The sequence below is a fragment of the Rhamphochromis sp. 'chilingali' genome (assembly GCF_963969265.1).
Source record: "Rhamphochromis sp. 'chilingali' genome assembly, chromosome: 5".
NCBI classification, from domain to species: Eukaryota; Metazoa; Chordata; class Actinopteri; order Cichliformes; family Cichlidae; genus Rhamphochromis; species Rhamphochromis sp. 'chilingali'.
The window spans coordinates 21,143,140-21,165,594 of record NC_137932.1 but is presented as its reverse complement, the minus strand read 5'-3'; the positions used below and the strand labels follow the sequence as shown (position 1 = coordinate 21,165,594).

The 22,455-nt window shown below is 43.3% G+C and overlaps 2 protein-coding genes across 2 annotated transcripts in view; one reads left to right on the top strand and one right to left on the bottom strand.

Annotated features, from left to right (window-relative positions):
• LOC308397092 (uncharacterized protein) overlaps positions 1 to 22,455 on the top strand; it is a gene marked incomplete at both ends in the record, with an annotated part of 535,410 nt that overhangs the window by 239,096 nt on the left and 273,859 nt on the right. The window lies entirely within an intron of this gene.
• LOC308397035 (plasminogen-like) lies at positions 1,435 to 21,395 on the bottom strand. The gene is made up of 8 exons (XM_080882759.1): positions 21,317 to 21,395; positions 20,879 to 20,991; positions 10,479 to 10,653; positions 4,858 to 5,007; positions 4,511 to 4,579; positions 4,271 to 4,411; positions 2,177 to 2,207; positions 1,435 to 1,880 (listed from the first exon to the last, which is right to left on the bottom strand). Exons 1-8 carry the CDS (start codon positions 21,358 to 21,360, stop codon positions 1,803 to 1,805), a joined length of 801 nt encoding a protein of 266 aa, XP_080738885.1. The 5' UTR covers positions 21,361 to 21,395; the 3' UTR covers positions 1,435 to 1,802.

Genomic DNA, 22,455 nt, shown 5'->3' with positions numbered 1-22,455 from the left:
CAAGCACAGTGGAAAACATGGATGCTGTGTCATCTGGAATTAAGCAGAGACGGACCATCTGGCTTAGTACTGGTACTTTCAAAAGTCTGCATCTCTGATCGTATGGAGGTGCATCTGTGCTTATGAGTATGCACATCTGGAAAAGCACCATCAGTGATGAAAGGTTTATACTGATTTTACAGCAACATACCTTGGCCTTGCATTTTTCTGAGAGACAATGCTAAGCAGCATACTGCAGCTGTTCCAACAGCATAGCCGTCGAGTAGAAAAGTCCAGTTGCTGAACTGGCCTGACTCCAGTGCAGTGCTTTTAGCAGTTGAAAACATTTGGGACATCATGAAATAAAAACTACAACAAAGAGACCCAGGACTGTGAAGCAACTGTGCGTGCTCCCAACGCGAAACAAATTCTGTTGGGGATGCCTACCTTGGCCTCACCGTTGTGCAAGATACGTTTCATTATATTTTCTAGTCTTTGGCTTGGAAGGAAGTTGGTTTGGAAACATATTTGGCGATGCTTCATCTTCTGCTTTGCGTTTGTGTGGGAGCCCTGTCAAAAACCTGTCCATTATGCTAGCAGTGTCCAAGCATTCTTTTTTTATTCATATTGCACACCCCCTAGCTATGTCTTGATGCATGCTCAATCATCCAGGTAAGTAAATCTCCAAAAGTTCATTCTGTCCGTCTGGACCAAGTTTTTAGATGAATAGAATGAACTTTGGGAGACCCCCTAGCAATGGCTCTGTGTCCTAGCATCTGGTCTCCTCGGTTCCTGGTTATTTAGTCCTCCAGTGTAAATGAACATGTATAGCGTTTGTACCTGCACTGAAATGCAACTCATACAAGACCTTGATACTCTTTTGTAATAATAGTAAACTAACAAACTAACCATCAGATCTTGTTGACATTTTGATGAAACCTGTGGACAGAGAGAACCACAAAGGTTGGTATGCAAGCATTAGGTGACCTTAAGTCTCCAAATGCAACTGTGAAACAACACAAATTACTAATACTACACTCCACTACACAATTGCCAAGGTCCCCAGTACTATGGATAGAAGAGTGAAAGGTCTAATCAAGTACACATTTCTGGCATTGAGTAGTGATTGCTCCAAAGTGAAACAATGACTGTTTTGAATACATTTTTATTATTACTAAAATAATGCCAGGTGGTGTTATATGGTGTTACAGTAAAGAATAGACTATGCCATTCATACAAAATATTATTAACTTTGGACATCGAAAGTCAGTGAAATTCAGTTTTCATCCACCCGTCACTGGAATTGTACATAACTCAAAATCAGTCATCACGTTTTTTAATGACAGTTCCAGGACTGACTACAAACAGTGCTCACATTTAACAGAGCTACAGGACAGAGAGGAGTAGATATCTACATCTTACAGAAAGTAGTGGGTTAATTTTGATTGAACAAAGAAGCTCAACACAACAGTCAGCATTCTCTGTCAGATATGGACGGGGAAGATGGCAGAAGATTGCAGCAAAGGTTTTGGCAGAGGAGAATATTTACGCTGATGGACATCAAAGAAATGGCCCTCTAGTGTTAACAGAAAATGCAAATCAAAGTTGCTAAAACATTAAATATAGGAGGAGTTAACAGCTAATCAGGGAAGAAGAATCACAGTTTTACTGGAGCCATGCTGTTACAGAACACAGTATAGATGTTAAGACATCCTCAACAACCACATTACAGATGATAGCTTTTAGTTGGCTTTGGTTGCATCGATCCAGTCCACAAACTTAGAAACTCGAGCGTAGACACTGGGCATCCTGCCCAACGTACATCACTCAGCCCATGTTGTGACACCCTGAAGGACAAATCTGTTCTGCTCATAACAAACCAGAGGACCACCTCTGTCACCCTACAGGGAGGAAACACAAAATAGATATTAGATAGTGGATACTTTACTATTTTACTCACACAGATCTTTTTGATGGTGTTTAGGTTAACTGATGCTAAAAGCAAGCTAAGAAAGTGTCAGAGTCTGCGTGTGGAGAGAGGAGAGCGGACCCAAACGCAGACAAAATGAAGCGTGGAACATAACTAGATTTTAACGAAAAGGGAGCTGTTCATTGTGGCTGTTAGAAAGGTGCAAAACAAACCTAAAGTGGAAAAACTAAACATAAAAATGAAATCCTGGTATGGATGGGTGGATACCTGGAAACAGGGCGTGAACACAACAGATGACCTGACAGCGGGGACACGAAAGAGTGAGGGAGCGAGAGTGATACGAAGACAGACAAAGTATGTGTCCAAATTCAGGGGCAGCATCCTTCGGAGTCCGCATTTGTAGGCCAATTATGTCACAGCGACGCAACAAAGGCTGTCAAAATTCGAAGCCTCCTCCAAATGGGGCCCTACCTTTTCTCCAGATGTGAAGGACGAGTTGGGTGTATCCTTCGTGGCTGACCATATCCCAGGATTCTTTGCAAGTCAAAGGTTGAAGGAAATTTTGTGTAAAAAATGGCGGACGGTCGAAGCAAAGTGGAAACAAACTTTTAAAAGTAAGTACCGAGTTTTTATCTCAATAAATATATTGAGCGGAACAAATGTTAGCATAGTGAAAAGTCTTAAAAAGTTAAATTTAGCTAACCTTCAGCTAAGTTACGTGACGTTAGTGATATCGCCACTTAACGTGGCTCGGGTCATATGTTCAGTTCAGTTCAGTTCATTTTTATTTCAAACATTTAAAACATGTGCTTTGGTTAGTTTCTGACGAAGCTGATTTTATAAGAATGTCATGTTTCTGTATCATCTCTCTCCTGTTACAGCCTCTTATCCAAACAATAGCCTGTTTAATATTCTGATATCTTCAACATCTTAAGTAAATTATACTGCACAGTTTTCTCTCCAATAAAAGAATATTTACTGCATCAGTTTGACTCCCATTTTATCTGAAAAGGATCTAATCTTTTCAGTTTATTTTTGGGATATTTTCCATAAATATAACTAAAGCTTTCAGCCAGAGGTCACTGTATATTAATATTTGTCTGTTAGACAGTCACAAGTTATAAATGAAATGAAATAAAATATATACCTTGAATTTTGACTGAAATGTAATATTTGAGACAACTGAGTTAAATTTCACCAAGGATTTTTTTTTTTCAAAAACTGGTGTATATATAGTAAAATCTATTTAAAATCTATAACAGAAAAAAAAAATCTATTTTCTATTTTCTACTGGTGTATATATAGTAAAATCTATTTAAAATCTATAACAGAAAAAAAAATCTATTTTCTAGAAAACTATTCAAAATATCAGGTCACTAAACTGAGGCAATACTGTTATCAAAACAGAGTACACACTGAGGCAGACAACAGTGCACAAACAGTTTTATAGAACTTTGCCCAGTTTTTATATATTTTACTTTGTCATACCTGGCAGCTTGCTTTTCCTCCCTCTGTATTTCCAGGACATATTTCGTGGTCTGCAACTATATCAGTGTCGCGATTACAGATCTTGTTGTCGATCACAGGGAAACCAGTTTCTTCCAGGACGCGTCCACCTCCAATACCTGTCGACACAGCCCTCTGCAATTATTCTCCTCATCATCTAGATAAAATGTATTGTGATATCTTTACTGTGGGAATTGTTTGCGTAATGAATAATGCTGTTATCAGCTCTTTGTGTTTTATATCTAATGCATGCTGGTATTTTTTGAGCCTCTCAAAAGTACATTTTGTCAGAAAAAAAGACCTGTTTAACAAAAAAATGTTCTGCAAATGATTAAACTGATTAAACTGTTGCAATGTTAAGTGAAAGATGGGCTAGAAGACCACCGCCAAGCAGGTGAATGAGAAGGCGACAACAGTTGGTGCATTTATTCGGAAATGGAAGAACCATAAAATAACTGCCTATCTCCCTCCGTCTGGATCTCCACGCAAGATCTCACCTCATGGAGTTTCAAGGATAATGAGAACGGTGGGGAACCAGTCCAGTCCAAATAGCCTGGGGTTCAAATCATTTTTCCCTGACTGTATATCTAAAAAGTCTGATTTATTTCTTCTCACTCTGAAACTCTGAATTTTTACAAAGACGCACAAGAGCACACACAAATGTACCTTGAGTCCTACCCCATCCAGTAACATAACACATTGTTCCACCAGGAACTATATAGTCCTTTTTTGGCAGACAAGCCAGCTGCACTTGGTTGTTTATCACCGCAGGTCTGAAAACACACACACACACACACAAAATCAATGGTGTGTGTGTAATCTGATTTCACCTAGGATAATTAGGCCCATACAGACGTTGCTAGTTTGAGCAGAGCAATATTCGATCCATCTGGTCCAGTCATGATTTTCTCAAGCATCCTCACTTGTCTCGATGGCACAGTGGCTCTAAGTGAGTGCATACCCAGCACTACCCTCAAGGCTGAAGGCTGACTGGAGCTGCAGTGTATAATATGTAGAAACAAAGGGAGTAATTAATCAATTTTTGAGTAATTGCAGAATTTGATTTTCAGGTGTTAACGATGACTTTATTCTAACCTCAAGCACAAAGCAGACGTTAAGACCCACTGAGGGTGGATCAGAGTTCCTCCACAGTCGATTCTTTCACTGGTAGAAAGAGAAACAGAGATTTATTTCAGAAGATGTGCAGCATATACAAAAGGGAAAATCGGCAAAAAGTGAATTGACAAATAAAGAAAAATCAGACAATTGACATGTAAATAGGTTTGAATGTAAAAGCTATAAACACTTAAATAAAATACTTAAATTAACTGTTTATCAGCAGTGACATGTTACAGTATTTTATTTCTCAATATCTGCACATTTTGTTGAGGAAATTGAAAGTCCTTTACAAATGAAAGTTGTCTTTGAACATATATACTCACTTGGTCTGGAGGGCAGTTTGCCAGGGCCACGAGTGAGGCTTTGACACACAGCCACTGACCACCATACTACGAAGGCAGCGTTTTGGTTTGATAGCTGGTGTTCCACAATTCAGTTCAACTGCAAAGTAGTCATTATTATTATCATGAATTCTCACAAAAAGAGTGAAGCACGAAAGTTAGTTTGGATTGGTGTTAATTAATAAAAGAGAAGATTTTACAGCCTTGTAAGCCACAAGAAAAATTGTTGGATTGACCAAATTAGATTCTCTTATTTTGAGACGTAACTCAATTTATTCATTTATCTATCATCTCTTTGTTTATTATTTATTTGATTCACAGAATCAAACTGGAAATAAGTTTTTTGCACGACCTGGATCTGAGGTGATTCTGAGGATCATCTAGAGCAGGGGTGCCCAATCCCGGTCCTCGAGAGCTACCGTCCTGCAGCTTTTAGATGCATCCTTGTTCCCACACACCTGAATCAAATGAATGGCTTGTTATCAGGCCTTTGCCAAACATGATGGCATGCTGAAGAGATCAAACCATTTGATTCAGCTGTGTTGGAGTAGGGATGCATCTAAAAGCTGCAGGATAGTAGCTCTCGAGGACCGGGATTGGGCACCCCTGATCTAGAGCATGAATGGAGATTTTAAGGACATTATGAAGCTACCAGAAATGCAAATAAATTGACATACTATTGCCCAATAATAACAAAGATCTTAAATCAGTCTCAGAGAGGATGGTTAATTAGGGGTGTGTGTGTATGTGTTTATATATTTATATTATATAGGATCTCACTGGGATATTCTGTAATTGATACATAATTACGTTTGCATATCCACTGGTATGTAGCCCACATGTATTATCACAGCAGGCCTGCTGTACATCGAATGACCGGCAGATGACATTACTTCCAAATGAGCTGTTAAACAGGGCATCGTGTGATCTGCCTTTTGGGGAAGCAATTTGCCGGAAAGATTCAACACATTCATGGAGCTTCATCACGCCATCATTATTGAGGACCATATTTTGCACCTCCATTGCTGAGGGTGCTCTAAGGAGCTTTAGCTACGATATGGTTGGTGCTTGTCGTGGTGGAAGTCCCCGATTGGACATCGGAGGTGAATGGAGCCATAAAGCTGAGTCCTATCACGGTTGGTTAGTCTGTGGGCTGAGTGGAGCAGAGCTCTGGGGGGAGCTTAAGCAAAATCTTGGGTGTAAGTTTGGTTAAACAATGGGAAAAGACTTTCAGTCTGCCTCGTAGTGATCCTGGCAAACCGTCAAGCAAAGCAACTCAGGCAGGGAAAGTGGTGTTCTATTTATAAGTTGCAGGTAAGGTGCTAGCTGACTTCAACTGAGGATATAATCGTTTCCTGGAAGGAATACTTCAAGTACCTTTGGAAGCCCACTGATAAGCTTTCTGTAGAGGATGCAGAGTCTGGAAACAACGGTGATGACTCGCTCATCACCTGGAGCAAGATAACTGGGATGATTAACCTGTTAAAACCCCATTCCATCGTTTGTCAGTCAAACTTTTAGGTCAAATTACCATAACTTTTAAACCATTGGCGCAATCAAAAAATTCTGTTCCTGAAAGCATTAACACAAATAACATAGAATAACACAGCAAATAACACAGAAAACAACAAAGTAAATAGCCAAAACAAAACAAAACAAAAAACAGTACAAAGAACCCAAATGGCTGATAAAATGTCTGCTTTCAGGAACTGAAACAAACCAACTACAGGGAGATCCCACTCCTGGGCCTCCCAGGCCAAATCTATGCCAGGGTAGTGGAAAGGGGAATTCATCCATTTGTCAAACATCAGATGCAGAAGGAACGATGCAATATTCGTCCTTTTATGGAACAGCTATTCATTCTCTCAAGAATATTTGATGGTGCGACTGGACTTCTTTTAAGTTTTTCTTGTAGATGTTTCACCTTTCATCTCAGTAACTTCTTTAGTTCTATCACCCCAACAGACCACTTCACTCTCAGACTGCTGGCGGTGGTTCCTAGGATATTTAAAAAGCAGAATGGGATCATGGAATCAGGGAATCATTAGTGGCTATTATTCTAACGTTGTCTTCTAGTATGTTTTTTTAGATTCTCTCTGAGGTCCCTGTTGCAAAAAAAGACCTGATACTTCAGAACATCCACCTACTAAACAGTTTTTTTAAAATGTAATATTAATTTCTGGTATAACAAGTTAAGATGTACATCTATCATTCTGTGGAAAATATCATCTGAATTTCAGGAGCGGGACCACACCTCGTTCACGCCCCTTACGACCTCAGACTATAAATGCCCCCTTCTCCAATACCCGCTGTTCTCATTTCCAATGGAGCACTGATGGTCTCTGATGTTATACTCCAATAACTGGAACCGTTCCCCTCATAGCAATCTTTCTCATCTGCGGGGGTCACTGGAGGATCCGCAGCAGGAGATAAGGAAAGAAAAAAAATTCCTGGATGCATTTTTGTGTGAAAAAGAAAGAGGAAACAAGCTGACTGATATTATACCTGGAGTAGGTGCTTCCCCACACAGTGGCACGTTGCAAAACTTCCAATCAGTGTCAGGGTCAGTTGTGTAGCATCAGGGGAACAACTTATTGTCAGGGTTACGACAGTAGTTAGCAGCCAGACCTCTGACAAAGATGAGCATGGAAAAACATAGCAATGAGGCCATGAAAACAAACTTAATGCAGGCATGTTAATGAAGTTTTAGTAATCTACAGTAACCTGATGGATTATTTAAATTGAAATTAAGTTGTACAAATTACTTCCCCAAAATGTTGACTACATGGTGAAAAGAGACTTTACAAATGTATATCAGGCTGATAGAGGACACCACTGCTGATGAAGTCACTCCTCATAACCTTAAAGGTACTGACTCAATTTTTACATCTTCTCTTGTATAAACTGGATAGACCCTGAAACAACAACTCATGGATTATTTTAGTTCTACCATTTAACAAGAGATAACTCTTAGCGATTCTTCACGTTTCTCATGTCAAACTCTTACAGGGATTTTGCTTTGACATTGCTTTCTAATGGCTTAAACACTATAGACAGAGTTCATTATGGGAAAAAAAAGTTTCTAAATCTTGTGGTTTATTATCATATCTTTGTTTTTCTCCTGTGATTCCCATGTTGCAGCTGAAAACTATTACAGTTTTTCTCGATTGCTAAAACACATTTCTTGAAACTACGCCTCATATCCTCACAACAGTAAACACAAATCCATAACATCTCACTCAATTTCCCAAACATCCTATTTCCAGGTCAAAATGAAGCTCTACACCCAAAACTATTCACTCCTGCTGAAAAACCAAACGTTGCCCTCAGACATCAAACACAAGCCCTCAAAAACACACACACTACAACAGTTTTGCACACTGGTACAATTAATTCAAAACAATAGTTCCAAAACAATTAGGTTGCTTATGGTTCTCCCCTTCAAAACCCTTGTCACATGATAAACACAAAAGACGCAACCAATGTATGTACAGTGGCACATTGTCATTCATGTACTATACAGTACAACACACACCAGAAACATTATCCCACCTCAGCATCTTGTCTTTGGTCTGGGTCAGGCCAGAGAATCTCATCCACATCACAGGCTATATTGGCCCCAGCCAGGCAGCGGGGGTAAAATCCCCTTGCATGCCTGATCCACCCCTGGCATGCATCTACTGATATGTCTAGGTAGGCCTCTTCCATGGCCTGAAGGAGGTGAACACGGACATAAGGTTCTCGGTCATACACTTTCCACCGCCATGCCGAAAATAACTCCTCTATCGGGTTTAGAAAGGGAGAGTATGCAGGCAGAAAGATATTAGAAAACCTTGGGTTATTGGTAAACCAGTCACGAACCAGAGCAGCGCGATGGAAGCTGACGTTATCCCACACAACAACGTAGTGAGGCTGCTCTGGCTGTGCTGGTTCCCTGTAGTCCAGCTGGAACATATGTTGTCTTAAACCATCAAGAAAAGCAAGGAGAAGCATAGTGTTATAGGGTCCTAGTACGGCATGGCGGTGGAGTACCCCTCGTTGGCTGATGGCTGCGCACATAGTGTAGTGACATTCCCCCCACGCTGACCAGGGACATTTACAATAGCCCGATGGCCAATTATGTTCCTCCCCCTTTTCCTTCTTTTGGTCAGGTTAAAACCTGCCTCATCCACAAAGATTATTTCATGGGGAACAGGCCGTCCTTCAGTCTCAAAGATTCTCTGCAAAACACATAACACAGTAGAGTCAATCGGTACCCTGAACCACAGTTCAAGAGTGCTGAAATGGCAGCATAAACTGCCATGCTGTGATGGTACACAATACTTTATACAGTATCAAAACTCATACCTGAACATATTCCACACGTTGGTTTTTCACTCTGTCAGAGTTTCGTTCAAAAGGGACTCGGTATGCCTGTTTCATCCGGAATTGATTCTTTCGGAGGATGCGGTCAATTGTGGAGAGGCTGATGGCATTTATGCCTCGAAAAAGATGATCATCCTCAATCACTCTCCTTTGAATCTCTTGCAGGCGGATTACATTATTTGCAATTACCATGTTTACAAGTTCCCTCTCTTGCTCCTCCGACAAAAGCCTTAACCTGCCTCCACCAGGTGGTCGTCTCTGTGTCCTACAAAAATAGAAGCACTCATTACTGTAACTGTCACACATTCATTTTACAGGCAAATAATGGAAACATACTGAAACTCAAGACACATAAGTTCAGTAACTTAAACGTTACTGTACAAAGCAGTCTTACTGCAAGTACACCTACCTGTTTTCCTCCCTGAAGGTTCTGATGATGGAGGCAACAGTGAAGCGACTCAAATTTGGTTGTACTCGTTGCCCAGCCTCCCTCATAGTCATCCCATGGACAAGGACATGGTCAACTAAAGTGGCTCGAATTTCATCCGAGACTGACTGTCTTCTTGCCCTTGCTCTTCCCCTTCCTTGTCGCCGTCGTTCTCCACCTCCACCTCCTTCACCACCTCCTCCTCCTCTTCCACCACGTCCTCCTCTTTCACCACGTCCTCCTCTTTCACCACGTCCTCTTCCTCCACCACGTCCTCCTCCTTCACCACGTCCTCTTTCTCCACCACGTCCTCTTCCTTTGCATCTCTTTGGATCCATTGTTTCAAACCTGAATGAGCTGACTTTGGCCCTTTTATCTATCCATCGCAGGTTCTGATTGGTGTATGCTAAATTTTGACTCCTAGTGTTTCCACCTGGTTAATTGTGTGCTAATTGAGCTCAAGCTATGCTGACTTAAGTTAACATTATTGCATGCTAGTGCTTTCTAAATGACTACATGGTGTAAGCACTGTAAAATGTAGGGATTTGTGTGTAGAGTTTTACAGTAACAGTTCACCAAATTTGACTCATGTGTCAAAGCAGGGAATAGTGTTTATAGTTCAGGGAAATGGGTGAGCTTTTTGAACAATAGCGTTACGGTTTTGAAATTTTAGTTTAGAGGCCTGGTTATAGTGTTTAGGCAATCGAGAAAAACTGTAATCAAACCTACAAATTGAAAATACCCACTAATATTTTCTTCACAACATTAATATCACAGAGAGTGGACACTGATGTCTGGTTACAACTCTTACTTGTAAGGGCAGTTTTCTGGGATTTGGTGGTGTTTATGTGGCGTCTGAGATGACCATCTCTGGCACGTTTTGCTAGTCACAGTTACAGCAATTGTTCCCTGGTATGCTACACCTATATCAGTGATGCCTATATCACCTATATCCATCTCTGGGATGAAGGTGGGAGGCTCAGTAGCTGAGGACAAAAAACAAGTCAAACATATATTTATTATATTATGTAAAACATATAAGGATGTATATTTATGCACCATTAAACCCTATTACAAACATTTTGTTCAATTCAATTCAGTTTTATTTATACAGCGCCAAATCACAACAACAGTCGCCTCAAGGTGCTTCATATTGTAAGGTAGACACTACAATAACAAATACAGAGGAAAACCCAAATGACCCCCTATGAGCAAGGACTTTGGTGACAGTGGGAAGGAAAAACTCCCTTTTAACAGGAAGAAATCTCCGGCAGAACCAGGCTCAGGGACCGGTTGGGGTGAGAGAAATAAAATATATTGCTTATTGTTACACTTCCTTTTACTTATGCCTTTCAAAGGTAGCAGGTGCTGGAAGATGGTGATATTCATTTAACTTGGTTCTTGTATTTTGGCTACAAGCTGCAGATTTTACCCTTACCATTTTACTTTTTTTTTTTTTTTTTTGAATTTGTATGGAAAACTTTATTTGATAATAAAAATAGCATTCACAGACTTCTTTTGATAGCTACATATACATTGTAATCCATCTCAAGGAAAGAAGCTGGATAAGTCCACTTCTACTTGTACTTTGACTAATGTTATGTATAGCTTCATGGGTCAAATAAAGCTATGAACAATGTAGTATTTATATATGCATAGTTATATAAAAAAGATTGGCCCATATACATGTACTGCTTTTATCAACACAGAGACAGCATTATGTCTGGAGCACGTTGCAAGAAATAATGCTTGAAGAACACAGACTGCATACAAGTGCTTTATAATACAAAGGCAGGCTAACCATTGAGAGAGATTCAAACCATTAAACAGTTTCTGATTGACCACATACAGTCTTTCATTTTAAAATGTCTTTACATACCTGATCCAGAGTAAATCAACATATTTCCCCACAAATCATCAGGTCCACTTCAGAGATATAAACACAATGTCACATTCCTCACTACTGAGGGTTTTCATAAATTTCTCTTTTGTACAAGAAAAAGGCAACATTTTATTCCTCCACAGGTTCCTTGTAGTTACATTGGAGAAAAAAAAAAATCTTTACAGACGATGGCCAACACTTCTCAGATTCGCTTCTTTTTTGTTAAATACAGTACCATGGTGACAATGGTGATTAAACAATGCATTTGTTGTGGTTCTCCCCCCTTACCATTTTACCAGGTTTTACCATAAAAAGGAATTTATGGTAAATTCCTTTTTATGGTAGGAATTTTTTTTTATGGTGGATCCTTTTCATATATATATATATATATATATATATATATATATATATATATATATATATATATATATATATATATATATATATATATATATATACATATATTAGGGGTGCAACGATACACAAAATTCACGGTTCGGCTCAGTTCGATACTTTGGTGTCACGGTTCGATATTTTTTCGATACAAAAAAATGTTCATGCATTTTTAATTTGTCATTTATTAAAATTATAAATATATATTTTAACTCAAAAGTACAGTTTTTAAATTTAACCCTAACCCTTGTGCGTGTTTTTTATTTTGACAGCGAATGCGCACCTGCGGACCACTTATGTGCAGCCCTGGTTATTTAGCTCATCATATTGCAGCCACAGAAATTCTTTTGTTCATGAAACCATAAAGCTGCACTTTCTTTTTGCCTTATAGTCTGATTTGTCATAACTTCTCCGTTTTGTGGTAAGCTTTTCTTTGGCTGTCACTTCTTCACCCTGACCTGTCTTATTTGGCTCAGCAGAACTGAAATGCTTTTACACATGCACTCGCATAAGCTCAGCGATTCTCTGCGCGATCAACCTCTCACATGTTTAAGCTTGCTGCGGGAGATTTCACTTGTCATGTTTGCATAGTAAGCTAACGATTAATAAGACGATGTCAGAGAAATTGGTGCACAAATTATCATCACTCACAGATCAGTGCTGTCGCTCTCTATACACAGTTCGCACGATTGCAAAGTGAAAGCAAAAAAACAAGCGCAAATTCAAACGCGACTTCAATATGTCACATATTGACAGTGGCTCACCGATGCCAATGACATAATTACCCAGCTACATTTCTGAAAGAATGCAAAAGCATTGACATATATTTTTCCTACAATAGCCGGACGGGCAGGGAAGAGATAGATTTTGGTAGCCCGACTGAAAAAATCGCTAGCTCCGGGACGTCGGGATAGCGATATTGCAAGCCCTGTATCTGATTGAGGAATCACTCATCTTTGGAAAAGAGAGTTTATTACAGAGAAACGGCTCTTTCCAAAATAAAAGCTATACTATCCGCTTCTTCTGGGCTATATTCTCAGCAGCATAAGGAGAATCATGTGCTAACAGCTGTCTAAATGACTCGGCTAAAGTTAGTAGCATGCTTGCTTTTTTTTGTCTGCTTCCACTTGTCTTTGCACTAGGATGATGTCGGCGTAAATGTGCAGTCATATTCGTTGTGTTCCCACTAGTGCTTTCAGGTTAATCTCGTTGAAATGACCTTAACGCCACAACACGGCAAATCTCCGTTAACGAGCTACCGCCGATTGCTCCGTGCATGGGGCTAGACGGCCAACACGTTAACGAGCTAACTGCGCTAACACACTAGTTCACACCAATGTAATTGAGCATTGCATGGCACATCCAACATACTGTTTTACTTTAGTCCATGACTCGCTTACCTTCAGGGTCATACGTCACATGAAAACCAAAATAATTCCAAACGCCAGATCTGAATGAGGTTCAATTTGCCTGTTGCAAGTAGAGCTTAACTTCTGTCTCGCTAGCTTGCCCTGCGCTCTTCCTTCTGACTATGCTGTCTGTGTTGAGCGCTCAGTGGATCTGCGCTCGACAGTGCAGCCTAGGCGGAGTAGTCGAACACAGATTCACTGAGCGCTCCACACAGACAGCATCGTCAGAAGGAAAATTGATAAAATAAATTACAAATGTTGTATTGTTCGATACATATGCGTACCGAACCGAAAGCACTGTATCGAACGGTTCAATATCGATACGAATATCGTTGCACCCCAAATATATATATATATATATATATGTGTGTGTGTGTGTGTGTGTGTGTGTGTGTGTGTGTGTGTGTGTGTGTGTGTGTGTGTGTGTAAAACATATAAGGTTGTATATTTATGGACCATTAAACCCTATTTAAAGTTTAATACAGCACTACGGACAATACCTACAACCACGATTACCGACACTAACAAGCTGATCTACAATATGGCAGCAGTGATCAGTGAGATGCTTGGCTACAAGTTGAACAGCCACAAGGGGCAGTACCCTCCATGGAGAAGGAGGCTAGAGGGCAAGATCAAAGTAGCACGGAGGGAGGTTAGCCAACTAACGGAGTTGCAGAAAGGTGCGACAAAGAAGGTGCATAAGAAATACAGCAAGCTGTCCATACAGGACTGGAAACTGCCAAGCAAAGACTCACAGCCTTGGCCAGCCGCTTGAGGAGGTACACCAGAGAGATAGAAGGCAGGAGAATAAACCAGCTGTTCTCCACAGAACCAGCAAAGGTGTACTCTCAGTGGCAAGGGAACAATAATAATAAGAGAACAGCACCACCAAGGCTGGAGACGGAGCAATACTGGAAGAGCATATGGGAGAAGGACGCAACTGATAACGGCAATGCTCAGTGGCTAGTGGATCTGAGGGCAGACCACAGCGACCTCCCTGAACAGGGTCCAGTAACCATCACAGACTGCATTTTTTATTTCTTTTTTTTTTCTTCTGCTCATTCTGTTGGTTTTTGTTTTTTGCCCTTCTCCCCCGTCCCTCTTCTCAGCTGTTTCTCTTTCCCTCTTTCTTTCTCCCCTTCTTTCCCCCAGTCAAGTCTGTCCCGTATTCAGTAAGTGAAAATAAAATAAACAATAAAAGGTGAATCAAATGGACCATTACGGCAAGGCTGGGATGGTCAATTTGGTAAAGTAAATCCGTTGGGCATCTTTCTTTGCCTTTAGACAACAATTCTGATGGCAAAAGAGCCAAACGGGACAGGCAAAAAAACAAAAAACAAAAGAAAGAAAGAAGCTGACTGCACTCCACGAGCGTCTGGCAGCACAAATGAACCAGCTGCTAGTTAACGAGAGACACCCGGAATGGCTAACCGAAGGTCGGACGGTCCTGTATGTCCTCAAATGCCGGTTCAGGGCACGGAGATCCAGAATGGCTCTCATCCCCCTCCCCCCTTTCTTTGGCACAAGGAAATACCTCGAATAAAATCCGCTGTGCATTTCCTCGGGAGGGACAATTCTTATAGCTCCTTTGTCTCTCAAGGTGGAAATTTCCTCCAGGAGAAAACTGGCAGACTCGCCCGGAGCACGAGAGTAAACAATTTCTTTGAATTGTGGTGGAGCGACACTGAATTGCAGCCTGTAGCCCTTTTTCAATGTCCTCAGCACCCATGCTGACTGAGTGCAGGTGGCCCAGTTCTTCATGTGGAGAGACAGAGGGCTCACTGGCCACTCCACCGAATATGGCGTTTTGGCGCCCCCTTGTGGTCGCAGCGCGAAACATACGCCATTTCGGCGTCCCGTCACCTCTGTCACAGGCGAGCGAGGTGACGGGCCCATCTGCATCATCACAGCCGTGGAAACGCAAGTCTCCACGGGCTGCGTTATGGCAGACAGTGCTCCGTTTTTCAGCATGTTTGATTTTCTCATGTGTTTTGCAACACTCGACAGCGCCCTCGGCAAACTGCCTGGATGCGCGTGTCGGGGCTTTTTTAATACAGAATGCATGAGAGAAGTGCTCGTGAAACAACACTGCGAACTTTGGCTCTCTTTCCCTCTGGCGGGTCCGGTGACAGGAACGCCGGCCCGAGTCAAGCACTCTGTGTGGAACATGTCCCGTTGAACTTGCTCTGGAACGGAGCTGGGAGGCGGGAGGGTGGCCCATGAAAGGGGGAAACTGGGTTCGCTCCCGCCTAGAGGAGAGGCTGTCAGGCCGGCCGCTTCTTCCTCCTCACGATCGCGGCAGCGGGGGGAGGAGGAGGGGCCGCTTGAGGTCTGGCCTGGGGAGACTGCTTCCAAGTCCATGGATTCTTAGGGGCCCCGGCAGCCTGGGGGGCTGCTTGCGTCTTAGGCACTTTGGGAATCCTGAAAGCGGGGACCGGGCGAGACGCTGCCTGCGCGAATGACTGGCGCTGCTGGGGTGGCGTGCTGGGCCCTCCTCGGCAGGCAGAGTTTCAGAGCCTCATCATCTCTCTTTTTCTCCTCACATCTCTTCTGCATGGATGTAACAGCCGCACCGAAGAGACCGTGAGGGACGACAGGGGTGTCGAGGAGTTCCTCTTTTTCCTTAGTCGTCAGGTTGGTGAGCCCGAGCCAGCGTGCTCGCTCCTGAAGAACCATGAGGCCCATGGCTCTCCCAGTAGCCTGTATGGCTACCTTGTAGAGGCGGAGGACGTGTTCAGTTATAACGTAGATTTCTTCGCACACTGTGGTATCTGTGTTAGCTGTCATGTCCTCTTCTAGCTCAGCTTGGTAAGCCATTAGCATAGAAGAGGCATTGTGGGCTCTTACTGACAGAGTCACTGCCTTGTAGCACTTATCTGTAAGGCTAGACTGGAAGCGGTCTGCTTTGGAGGGGAGAGATGGGGCCGATGAGGACAGAGACGTCTTCGGGTGAAGATGGCTCGCCACCAACGGCTCCACTTGTGGCATTCGGCGGAGGCCGATAGACTCCATCCCCTCACAATCCAGCAGGGAGCTCCCCACGATGGGGTGTTTCTCGCTGCAAGGTTTTGCTTTCCACGTCACCGCTATCTCATCGAGTAGCTCAGGGAAAACAGGCAACACATGCTTCCCCGTCTTTTTCGCCTTCGGCAATTTCTTACCGTCAAAACGAGACTTTACAACCTCTGTTTGTATGGCGGGCCACGGGATGTTGAGCCTAGCGGCTGCGCGCTTGCATGTCCTGCATGTCGAGATCCAGGGGAGACAGCGGTGTCGGTTTTTCAACCTCGCCGGTAGCCGAGGGCTTTGCAGCCCAGCTGATGCTAGCCAAGGAGGTGGAATCTTCCTCCTCGCCGTCGTCAGACAGCAGGAGCTCCGAGTCAGCCGATTCATCTCCGTCCTCGTTAGCATCTCCTCCCCAGGTGACTCCAGCATCGCGGAAAAACACACGATCTCCGTGTGCCTCCAGCGACGGGAAAGCGGTCGCGATGGGCTGAGGGTCTGCCTCTGCCCAGCTCGGCCCTGGCGTTGCGGCCAAATAATCGGGCATCTCAGTTTCTCCTTGCGCCGCAGCAGCCTCACACAGCAAAGGGTCGCCACCCGACAGGTTAGCCTGGCGAGCTAACCTGCGGCGGAGTAGTTTGCGTGGGAAAGCCGCGCAGTGGATACAGTCGTGTGCAGGTGTCAGGGCAGCCTGAGCGTGAGATAAACCCAGGCATGCCGCACACACGGGGTGTGTATCCCAGGCAGAAATCTTCTTGCCGCAAGGACAAAGTTTTGCAACTTCGTTGGCCGTTGTAGCCATGGTTAGCTAGAGGGTTGCGCACGTTAGCGAGACTGACACTGAGTGCGGAGAATATTGCTATTCCTCGCTAACGTGGGTTGAAAGGTGTTGTTACTTTTCTACAGGTATTGCTGCCTAATGTGTAAAACCGCTAGCGTCGAAGGGTATTGCTACCTGATGGTGAAGCTAGGGGTACCTTTATTAGCAAAGTGTTGCTACTTCGCTTTCGGAAAGTATTGCTACTTCCCTGGGTGAAAGTATTGCTACTTGGCACCAGCACTAGCTACAGAACAGTATTGCTACTGCTTGTATGCTAGTGGACAACTGAAAAGCTGGGAACAAAGCGCCCGGCGACCGAGTTGTTCACTCGAATCTGTGGACAGTTTAGCTTTAGCACCCAATAGCACAGTTGTCTACAGACTTCTGTGAGAAGCGAGAAGAGGTTTTTGAATGACATCTGACGCTATGTCAGCCTATTATATAGGGAGGCACTGGCCCCTCCTGACATGGGCGTCACCTAGCCAGCCTGTAAGGGCTGGCGTAATGGTATTTGAGCTTCTGATGAGGTCACGCAGGAGGCGTTCCCATAGTGAGACACGAAACGAATGCTATGAAAGAGAACAACTAAACAGCAGCTGCTATATGTTACTGCTAAGCAGCTTAAATGAGTTTTGCATTTACGGAGGTTGGGTGTTTATCTCTGTGTCTATAAGTGAGTGTACGTCTACGTGGGGGGGTGTCTGGATGAATTAACGGGTAAAAACTAGCGTTAGTAAAAAAGTTGAAAACTTACGGTGGTTTGTCCTTTGCAGAAGCTGCTCCTGGATGCAGTCGTTTGAGGTGCTGGTGCATAGCCGTCGTGCTTTTATGATAGGCCATTTCCACCTCACAAAGCCGGCAAACGACTGAATCACTTCCTTTTCTGTTAAAATATCCCCATACTGTAGAACTGCGTGTTCAGGTGGAGTGATTTAAGTTGACTGCAACTGCCTCACTCATGATTCCGCTACTCGCTGCCGCCATGTCTTTTTTTGAAAGTCACGACGCATCGACGCAGATTTTTTTACGTCGATGTATTTTTTGCGTCGACGTAATCGATTACGTCGACGCGTTGTCCCAGCCCTACATGGAAGCTCCTGTCAGGCATCATATCGGCTAAGATGAACAGGCACATGGGTCAATACATGAGCGGGACACAGAAAGGAATTGGCAAGAATACCAGAGGTGCAAAACACCAACTACTGGTAGACAGAACAGTCAGCCGAGACTGCAAGACCAGACTGACCAACCTGTGCACTGCCTGGATTGATTACAAGAAGGCCTATGACTCAATGCCCCACAGCTGGATACTGGAATGCCTAGAATTGTACAAGATCAATGGGACCCTAAGAGCCTTCATCAGGAACTCAATGGGGATGTGGCGTACAACATTAGAGGCCAACTCCAAGCCCATAGCACAAGTCACCATCAAGTGCGGGATCTACCAAGGAGATGCTCTGTCCCCACTGCTGTTCTGCATAGGCCTGAACCCCCTCAGTGAGATCATTAACAAGACTGGCTACGGATACCGACTACGGAACGGAGCAGTTGTCAGCCACCTCCTGTACATGGATGACATCAAGCTGTATGCCAAGAGTGAACGAGACATCGATTCACTGATCCACACTACCAGGCTATACAGCAATGACATTGGAATGTCGTTCGGACTGGAGAAGTGTAGTCTGATGGTAACAAAGAGAGGGAAGGTAGTCAGAACTGAGGGGATTGAACTACCAGAAGGCAACATTGCAGACATAGAGGACAGTTACAAGTACCTGGGGATCCTGCAGGCGAATGGGAACCATGAAGAGGCTGCTAGAAAAGCTGCAACCACCAAGTACCTGCAGAGGGTCAGGCAAGTCCTGAGGAGTCAGCTGAATGGTAAGAACAAGATCCAGGCCATCAACACGTATGCCCTGCCCATGATCAGGTACCCTGCTGGGGTAATAGGCTGGCCAAAGGAGGAGATAGAAGCCACTGACATAAAGACAAGAAAGCTCCTTACCATGCATGGAGGGTTTCACCCCAAGTCCAGCACCCTGAGGCTGTACGCTAAGCGGAAGGAAGGGGGCCGGGGACTGGTGAGTGTCAGCACCACAGTCCAGGATGAGACAATGAACATCCAAGAATACATTGGGAAGATGGGCCCCAACTGACCGAGTGCTCAGTGAATACCTCAGGCAGCAGAAACCCAAGAAAGAGGAGGGAGACGAGGAGCCATCATGGAAGGACGGGCCCCTGCACGTTATGTACCACCGGCAGATAGAGGAGGTGGCTGATATCCAGAAATCCTACCAGTGGCTGGACAAAGCTGGACTGAAAGACAGCACAGAGGCACTAATCATGACAGCACAAGAACAAGCTCTGAGGACAAGATCCATAGAGGCTGGGGTCTATCACACCAGGCAAGACCCCAGGTGCAGGCTGTGTAAAGATGCCCCAGAGACAATCCAGCACATAACAGCAGGGTGCAAGATGCTAGCAGGCAAGGCATACATGGAACGCCATAACCAAGTGGCCGGCATAGTGTACAGGAACATCTGTGCCGAGTATAACCTGGAAGTCCCAAGGTCAAAATGGGAGATGCCCCCAAGGGTGGTGGAGAATGACCGAGCTAAGATCCTGTGGGACTTCCAGATACAGACGGACAAAATGGTGGTGGCTAACCAACCGGACATAGTGGTGGTAGACAAACAGAAGAAGACGGCCGTAGTGATCGATGTAGCGGTTCCGAATGACAGCAATATCAGGAAGAAGGAACATGAGAAGCTGGAGAAATACCAAGGGCTCAGAGAAGAGCTCGAGAGGATGTGGAGGGTGAAGGTAACGGTGGTGCCCGTGGTAATCGGAGCACTAGGTGCGGTGAATCCCAAGCTAGGCGAGTGGCTCCAGCAGATCCCGGGAATAACATCGGAGATCTCTGTCCAGAAGAGCGCAGTCCTGGGAACAGCTAAGATACTGCGCAGGACCCTCAAGCTCCCAGGCCTCTGGTAGAGGACCCGAGCTTGAAGGATAAACCGTCCACAGGGGCGTGCTGGGTGTTTTTTATATATATAAACTATATTCAGTTTCATTTAATTGACCTTTAATATGGTAAATGGCCTGTATTTGTATAGCGCTTTACTAGTCCCTAAGGACCCCAAAGCGTCAATTCCACAGATTGTGATGCAGGGCCAGCATTTATTGATCCTCTAGAGGTAAAGGGAAGTCCCCTAAAACTGCAACTGTTAAATAGTTGAAATTTGGATTCTCAACATAAGAAACTTAACCAAAGTGTTAGCAGAGATATGAAAATGCGCAGGAAAATCTGACGTGCATGGCAAACTTCACAGACGATACTTCGGGAGGAATAAACACACATCAGCCTTAGGCCAATTTGGATGAACGCTCACGCCCCCTAGAGAGCGCCAACTTTATTAACAGCCACACACATGTAAAACACACATCAAACATAAATAAACCCTTTGGCTGTCTCCATAATTGAGAGCACTTTCTCTCTTCATGTCAACACAAAGATTTATGGGTTAAAAAAAAAAGCAAACGGATATATACTGTAGGCCTGTTCGACTTTTCATTAAGACAAAAAGCTAATAAGATGAGCAAATCACATGGCAGCAACTCAGCTCATTTAGGCATGTACACATGGACTAGACAGCCTTGTAATGCTCATACCAAGCATCAGAATGAAGAACAAAGTGACTCACTGCAGCGCGGTTTGGAGCAGTACTCCCATCGTTTGGATGGGCTGGTGGTGTAGCACCATGGTCGGGGTTCTCTATCTGAGTTTCTGCAGGAGTTCTCCTCAAGATAATTAAAACTGTAAATAACCATATACAGAAGTTTAATAGAGTAAACTGTTGCCCCCCCAGTGGTAAAAATACAGACGTGCCTGTTACAGGGCTAGTTCATGGTTGACCAGCCTATAACAAGAAAACATGTACACAAGTAAGGGAAAAACAGTTTGAGGTTTTTATGTTCTGCTGTTTACAGTTCAATACGTACCCACATCCTTCCTCCCTGATAATTTCTAAGAGTCTAACCAAGAATATCACAAGAAGTATTTACACTTTAGCTTAACTTCTGGAAAATGTCTTGAAGATCCAGAACAGGCTCAATATATCTCACAAAGATTTTGCACTTACCTGCTGGGATGGTAGCTATGGCTGTGAGGTTCCTTGGAGTCCATACATACAGTCCTCTATGAAAAGACACTGATGTCTCTGATATGTCATGACATACAAAATATCTAATGTTGTTCCAGAACCAAAACATTTTCAGAATACTGTATAGTGTCTACATTTTACTGATTAGCCACTTTAAATGTTTTAGACAGTAAATGAGGATGGTGGAAAGTGAAAGAGTTGCCAGAGGATAATTAGACATGAATTTAGGACTAAATAAAAATGAAATAAAACAAAATTAAGTAAAGGATAAAGGATTTATGAATGCTACCAGTGCAGCTGGATATGTCACAGTACTCCCAGCGGGTGTTGGGGTCAGTGGTGTAACACCAGGGTCCATCACTTAACTCATCAGGGTTTCTGCAGAAGTTGGACTCCAGACTTGGACTTGGTTGTTGTCTGGTGCAAAGCTGCAGCAGAAAAATTCAGAAAAAATTAAAAAAGATTATAAAAATATGAAGGAATGATATAAAATCAAACAAAAGCCTGTGATTACATACAGTACATCATGTGGGTAGTCTGAATCCCATCTCTGACAGACCTTTCCTGATCTTGTAATGGACTTTGTTCCTCTGTAATCTATTCATTTCCCATTTACACACTCCAGAAGATAATCTAATAAATATGGAGTATTTTTTTCATCATTTTGTAAATTGTTTTTTGAATCGGCATGCTCCATCTGCCTGTCACACTGTACAACTATTGCAGGATGTACTGTGCATTAGATGGAGGACATTTATAGGGACATATCCAAAGGCAGGAATGATTTCCTGTGTCGTTCAGTAATATTTGGGTAATCTCAGTCTCTCACTGAGCGTTCGCCTGTGACTACCATGCATGTCATGGGTGGGAGTTATTGTACAGCTCTTGGACAACATTCGCCCTTTTGACATTACCTTAAGAGAGTCCAGCTCCATCCCTACAACATTACTGGCCTTGCAGATCAGTTTATTGAATCTGTTGAGACCTTGAACCTGTTGCCCCAGCATGCAACAGTATAGAGGAAAAAGCAATCAAATCCTGATTAAACAGTGCATATTAGGTTAAACCACCGTATTAATTTTAGATTTATTAAATGTGTAAATCTATAGGATTACCAC

Bases quoted from the DNA above. Each gene is read 5' to 3' on its own strand.
- LOC308397035 (XM_080882759.1), bottom strand. From the start codon at position 21,360: ATGGACTCCAAGGAACCTCACAGCCATAGCTACCATCCCAGCAG. The intron at 10,654-20,878 runs GTGAGTCACTTT...TTTTGTCCTCAG, and splicing joins CTGCTCCAAACCGCGCTGCA to CTACTGAGCCTCCCACCTTC. The intron at 1,881-2,176 runs GTATCCACCCAT...TCCTCCCTGTAG, and splicing joins TGTTCACGCCCTGTTTCCAG to GGTGACAGAGGTGGTCCTCT.